General features: G+C 39.0%; 1 protein-coding gene across 1 annotated transcript in view; it reads left to right on the forward strand.

Annotated features, from left to right (window-relative positions):
* The window catches only part of LOC125639752 (hexokinase-1), a 70,276-nt gene extending 65,130 nt beyond the window's left edge, over positions 1 to 5,146 (forward strand). The window contains exons 17-18 of the mRNA XM_048857399.2: positions 594 to 827; positions 3,395 to 5,146. Coding sequence (XP_048713356.1) covers positions 594 to 827; positions 3,395 to 3,539 — 379 coding nt within the window. The 3' untranslated portion in view covers positions 3,540 to 5,146. The remainder of the gene's footprint in view (positions 1 to 593; positions 828 to 3,394) is intronic.
* The last annotated feature ends 1,884 nt before the right edge of the window (positions 5,147 to 7,030 follow it).

The raw sequence follows: 7,030 nt of genomic DNA on the forward strand, positions 1-7,030 counted from the left end.
CACCTTATATTACTCCGAAGTTTCTTGTCTCTGTTTCAAGAGCCAGGAAGGCTTCCTGGGTGTACAGACTCTATCCCCCATTGTCATCACCCCCACTTTTTAGCTGGTGGCTTTGTTTACCTTATATGTAAATGTACTTTTCATTGTCCTCTGTGATCAAGTGGGTCAGACAAGTAAATACATGTTCCTTTGTCTAGGGCAGGCTGGGATTTATGGGCTGCCTGTCAAACACATTTTAAGGACATCGTTTCATCCTACGTTTATAACTCATTCTACTCACCCCATACATACATCACACAATGGTTTTGGGACCAGCATGTCTCCAGTTTGCATATGATACTTTCCACAACATCTTTCAGATACAGATTATGACAATAGTGTGTTGGGGCAATGAGTTTGTCAGGCCTAATGTGAGTCATGGTATGGTGTGCCCTCTGCTCATTGGCATTCATGGGCTCCTAAGCTCACTGTGCTTCACAGAGGGATTGTGAGAATTTATTAGGTGTAAATTGTTGTATAAATACTAAATATTGTTCTTGTTAAAGGGTTCATTCAGTAACCTGGTCAAACATCTTGGTCTCCTTTCTTTTCAGTGACAGGTTAGCATTGCTTCAGGTACGAACAATCCTCCAGCAGCTGGGCTTGAATGGTACCTGTGATGACAGTATAATTGTAAAGACGGTTTGTGGAGCAGTATCGAGAAGAGCAGCTCAGGTGTGTGGAGCTGGAATGGCTGCGGTTGTAGATAAAATAAGAGAGAACAGAGGATTAGACCACCTGGAAGTAACAGTTGGTGTAGATGGGACTCTGTATAAACTACATCCACAGTAAGTATTATTTTTCTCTGCATCTGTTTGCAATAAGTGCTTCATTGCTGTAGGTTTGGCCTTTCTCTGAAGTGTCAGATACTGGCCTCTGTTAGAGGAAGAATAGTCATTTTAATTAATAGCAAGCAAAAACAGAGCTTGAAAAACAATTATGGTTGGAGCTTTATATGGGGAATAAGAGACTGTAAAAGGAATAATAAAGCACAAATAGTTAGCAATAGTATGCCAAATAAAAAGTAATAAAACTCATTAAATAAGTCGGTCAGAAATACAGGCGAGAGCAATAGGGCCATTGAATAGGGAAGAAAACAAAGAATTATTGTTTCCTGAAAAAGAAATGACAGAAGAATTAAATGGTTTCTTTGCATCAGAGTTTGATATTGCAACTTTGGAGGGTGTTTGTGTGTGGTAGTGAGGAAGAACTGTAGAGACTGACATTAATGAAACAGTGGTAGGCAAAAATAAAGGAATCCAAAACAGATTACTTCCATGAAAGATATGGCATAAGCTATCAAATAGCTGAGCCATGAACTTCTGCTAAGTTAATAATGGTATTGCAGTAGTGTCTAGATGCCCCAGTCAGGGTTTGGAACACCATTGTGCTAGGCACTGTCAACACAGATGGAATGAAGAGACAGTCTAGAGATGATACAGTGTGTAAACTGCTGTGGATTTGTGAAAGGTAAATTGTGTTGGAAAATGTCATGACTTTTGCAGGGCTGTGAGGAACCAGTAGATTCAGTATATCTCGACAGTCAAATGTGGGCCTGACAGATTATCATATGAAGTATCTAATAGTGGGGGTAGATAATAAATTAATAAAATGCTAGTGATTATCAACTCATGCTTTTTGTAAACATGTAGTTTAGGGTCTAGGTCATATATTGCCCATAACTTGCATATTTTTGAAAATATATATACATTTATGGGTTCCCAAATCCCCTGCTTGCATCACCCCACTCCCTGCTGTGACATTCCGGGGAGGAGAGCTCCTAGGATTACTGTGATATTCCGGGGTGCAGTCCAGACCAATGAGAGGCTGTCAGCCCTGCCCTGCAAACTTGGGTGCCTCATAATGCTTTGTAGCTCCCACCTGAGCCGTCCACAAAAGCCTTCCAGCATGCAGGTAACACCCTGAGTGTCTGTATATAGCTGCAGCCTGCCAGCCACACATCAGTCACACTCTGGCTTCCACCAGCCTGGGTTACCACTTGCAGGGTGACCTGAACACACTCCCAGTCCGGGTTTTCCACCAAAATGTCTGTTCTGCACTGTCCTGCCCTCTCCTGGGCAGTCAGACACATTCAGTTCATTGTCTCTCTAAGGGGATCCATATACAACAGTTTGTCTCCCTAAGTGGAGTTACCCATACAGTTCACAACAGTGAATTAGTTTTGATTAAAGAATAAAATAAAAGAAGTTTAACTACAAAGAGAGAGGTTTTAAGGTAGTACATGTGTAAGGCATTAAAGTCAGAAATGGTTACAAGAGAAATAAAGATAACGCCCTTTCTAGGTCTAAAACTTAACAAACTAGACTTGGTTTCAAGGTGAAGTCTAATACCACGTTTCCAGTAATGTTGCTGACAAAACTCTCAGGCCAGGACCAGTGGCTGTTTCTTTTGTTGTCTTAGGTGAAAGAGGGAGAGATGGATAGGGAGAAATATCTTGGGGAGTTTTTCCGCCCTCTTTTATAGTCCAGTCCTCCTTTGAAATGCATTTTTCCGAGGGTTACTCCTAGATAAATTTCATTCCTGCTGGGAGGTTGGAGTTATGGAGTATTGTGGTGAAAGAGGTTTCATACAGATCTGTTTGTTCCTGCACTCCCCTCCTTGCCAAAAAAATGGCCACTTGATAGGTGATTGCTCATCAACTTCGATGACACCTGGCTAGAGACATCAGCTTGTTCTTTCTCTTTTAGAGAATGGTAAACATATTTCAGACCTAATTTCAGCTTCTGTTTATAACTTTGTTACTACACACGTTTCATCATGATATTAATGACCACTGAGTTATAAGTTTTCAAATGATACCTCACAAGGCATATTTTGTACAAAGATTATTACAGTAGTGTGTAGGGTGTGACTACAGGGGTGCATTTGGTCACAATTACCTCATAGCAGCAGTGGTGGGAGGCAGGAGCAAGCAGCCCAGGTGGTAAAGACAACTCTTCATCAGCTGTGGGGCTTAAGGGAGCTTCCCCATTGACCTCCCAGAGCCAGTGACTGTATGGAGAGGTAGGATCAACTCCTAAGTCTCAGTCTTGCATTAATGATGGTAGGAGGGAAGGGCAGAGGTTGTGTACGTTCAGGCAACCATGCTCCCTACAGCTAAGGGGTGGAACTAAATAGTTATCATTTAAACTGCTTTTCCTTTCATAGCTGCCATTGTTATATTGTCTCCCAATCACCTGCACTCTCCAGCAATGTTCTTCATCTCTCTTTATGTGCCTAGCCAGTGTTCAGAATTTTGTTGGACTATGTTCCTCATGCCAGAATCCTGTAGCGATGCTGTCGCCCAGGGATGGATGCTAAATTACACTTACATCTGTATCTGTTTGTTTTGTAGCTTTTCAAGGATCATGCACCAAACAGTAAAGGATCTTGCACCAAAATGCAATGTGACATTCCTCCTTTCGGAAGATGGCAGTGGGAAAGGAGCAGCTCTCATTACTGCTGTGGGATGTAGACTTCGTGATGCTGAGCAAAACTAAACTCCAGAACACTGGCTTTAATTCTGCCTTTCGAGCACTTTCTTATAAAGCAGCGACTCTGTAGTCTGAACTGGTAGAAGACCAGAATTCACTGCTTTATTGAAAAATACAACTAATGACATAAAAAATAGGATACAAACTAGAGTGTGTGCTGTTGATAATATCACCATCTCTGGACCCCCAATCTGCATGTTTCTTTTCCACCTGGTTGGCACATACATTCCCCATCTCTAGGTCATTAAAACCAGTTTATTATTTATGCAGCTGTCAAAATAAGTTATTGTTTGAGATAAAATTACAGCCAAATGATCTACATTAATGAGCTACTTTTACTTCATATGAAATGTATTCGCTCCAGCAGATACTATGTCCATGTTAAATGCACCACTGATATGCTGAACATAAAATCAAGGTGTTTATGCTTATAGAAGCAGAAGTAATAATTCCCTCCTGCATTTCTGCCCAATGTTGTTTCACTTAAAATGACTCTGGAAATATTACAGTGTGTCAGCACTGGGTGCTCACGTAACTGTACAGTGGGACTTAGAATATGATTTATTTGCCTCCTTATTTGCCTCCAGTTTTATTACGGTAAAAGTAAATGGCACCGTCCCACAAATCTGGTATCACTGGCATTTCCCATTGCTTCTGTGAATAGTGTTGTGTTATGAAGTACAATAAGTATTGTTTAAAGAGGAAAATGCTTACTAGTAAAATCAAGTGATTGATTGGGGTAATCCAAATCTCTGGACATAGAAATCTGTGGTCCTTAGCAGATTTTGCTGTATTCTTCAGAGTCTAACATTTCTTGTAAAAGTTTTCTATCCCTTTTTTACTAAATAAATCAGCACACTGCTGCTGTTTTGCTGAATCTATAGCTAAACAGACTGAAACGGCATAATACAGAAATGTAAAATTCCCCTTCTTACTTTAAAGAGTTTTTTTTTTTTTTTTTTTTTGCTTCAAAGCAAGTTTTAATGTTTAAACACCTTCTCAAAACACAAACACCCAGCTAAAGTTAATGATCCTAGGGAAATACCAGGGTCTGGCTTTGGTTTGGACGTTAAGGAACCACACAAAGAGTGCCAGGCCCAGTTATGCTATGGACTAAAACACCAACGACAAAGATTATATACATACTTCGTATCCCTTCCTATGTTGAATCGATTCCGTCATTGTAAGTGTTTAGCCCATCTATTGTTTTTAAATCGAAAAGCAAGTTAAGCCAAGTTACATTAAATAACTTTTGCATGTCACACTTTTTTCCTGCCAAAAAAAGGAGAGTCCTCTGTAGTTAATTCCTCCTTTTTTACCAAAAATAAATTGAGGTCTCTCCAGCTTGCTCTTCCCTCTTCCTGTGTCACCCCCAAGATTTGGATTGCCCTAGTTATTGGTAACATTTCAGTATGCACTGTGGTTGAATGTTGTAAGGTAACATGTGAGTCACAAATAGTACTTGCAGCTTTAAGTGTGTGTGTCTACCTGAAGAATTGCATGCCTCTGGTTTTGCAAAGGTAGAAAGTCTTTTTACTTTGCACACTAGTAATAGTTATACTAGTGTTAAGTGATATTTGTGAAAATATTAAACTTTTTTTGATGTGTGTTAACTGGTGTCCCGTGATTCTTTCTGGAAGAGGCTCTGTTGGATGATGGCTTGGTACTTTGCAAAGCTCTGCTGTTTTATAAAGGTATAAAATGTAATCACAGCGATGTCCGAGGTTTTTATATTCCTATGTACTCTATTACTAAGGAGGAGTTCACAGGCACGACAAAGACTTGGCCTATTGTATTAAAGCAAACCTGCTTAGGAATACATTTGGCCAGCTGTTCAGTCCTGGGCATAATAGATGCACCTCTGCAAAACTGCACATACTCTTATGGAGTCCACAACCTCCTTGTTTGTGCACACCATCTGACATTTGCACACCTACATATGTCAGGTAATTACATACATTCACTGGTTTGCATATGCAGTTACCTGATTTGTATGTTGAAATGTCAGTTTGTATGCACAAATGTTGAGCTCTCGCAGGTGTGCCAATTGTGCCTCTAGTTGAAACTATATAACTCATAATCTCTGCACAGCTGTCAGCCTGCCAAGGCCCAGGTAGGCATCTATAATCCAAAATGATAGACAAAATAAAGTGAGAAGCTTGCTATGCTGAACAAGGTTTTTGTTTGCTTGTTAGTGTAAGTTACATTTTCTATCATTTTAATTTCACAAGTCTTATTTATGATATCGGCAATCTTTTGGAGATGGCTTGAGCCATAAAATTAGGATCTGACTTTTGAACACTAGTAAATGTGGGTCTGTTTGAATCTGAGAATTTGGTTCAATATACAGAGACTGAATGGCAGCAAAATTCAAATCTGGATCAAAGGTTAGATTGTGAAACCTCTTCCCCTAAAGTTGGAGGTGCTTGGTTATGTGGATTTTTGGTTGGGCCAATCTTCATAATTTATAATAAAATTGGGATGACAATAAGCATGGAGGTGGTTTTGTGTTTATAACAGTGGAACTTTCCCTGTCATGGAGGATAGTTAATATGCGATAAGAAGCCCTAGTTCTTTTCTAAGCAGAAGATGGACGTACGCAGACTTTAATCTCTAAACTGCTTCTTACCCCTGAGAAGTGTGTTAAGAGTGAAGTGCAAGTCTTGACTGTATTTTAAAAAATGTCTTAAATTCCATGTTGACCAAGCACTAATTGAGTTGTCTTACAGTGCATTATTTAAAGGTTTGTGGCTTGAAGAATAAAACTATGATCCTTACTTTGTAAGATGTTTGTTATATAAAAATGATCATATAAACCTTATTTCAAGGAAAAAGTGTCATTTACATACCTATGTTATGCTGTCATCTGCTCATACTGCTACAGTTGAGGGTCCTTTAGTGTTTCTCTTACAACGGTCTCATCAGCATTTTAATGTTTTAAAACAAGCAATTTTTGTTCTTTTTAAATTAGCAGAAGGCAAAAATAAAGAGTTTCCTAATTTCTGAAACTGTTTTGTGCTTTTTATTTGTTCATTTTGTTGGAATGACAAGATTCTTCAGACAATTTTTCTTTAATGAATACAACGGACTCCTTTTTTGGTATTTAAAAACAAAAATCACTTTAAATGGCAGTTCTCAGTAACTGGATATTTTAACTGCAGTTTAATATTTAATCATTTCTATATATATTGTGAAAGATTTCATTTATTATTATGGAGAGCCATCTTCTTTTTACCTCATGAATTGCTATAAATAATGTATCCTGCCTTACACTCTGCCGTCTTATTGCTGTGCCTACAGAATGATGGGGAAAGAGTCTCCACTTTCAACGATTGCATCAGTGACGTGACATCTTACCAGAGATCGTATTCTGATTCCCGCATAGAAATTTAGCGATGTCTTCTAAAACTGAAGAAATTATTCTCCGAATATGAACCAGAAACAGGCTAACAAAAAACATCAGTGATCTGATCCATCAGAAAATAGCTGCAACCTTC

Source organism: Caretta caretta, chromosome 7 (assembly GCF_965140235.1).
Source record: "Caretta caretta isolate rCarCar2 chromosome 7, rCarCar1.hap1, whole genome shotgun sequence".
Taxonomy (NCBI): Eukaryota; Metazoa; Chordata; order Testudines; family Cheloniidae; genus Caretta; species Caretta caretta.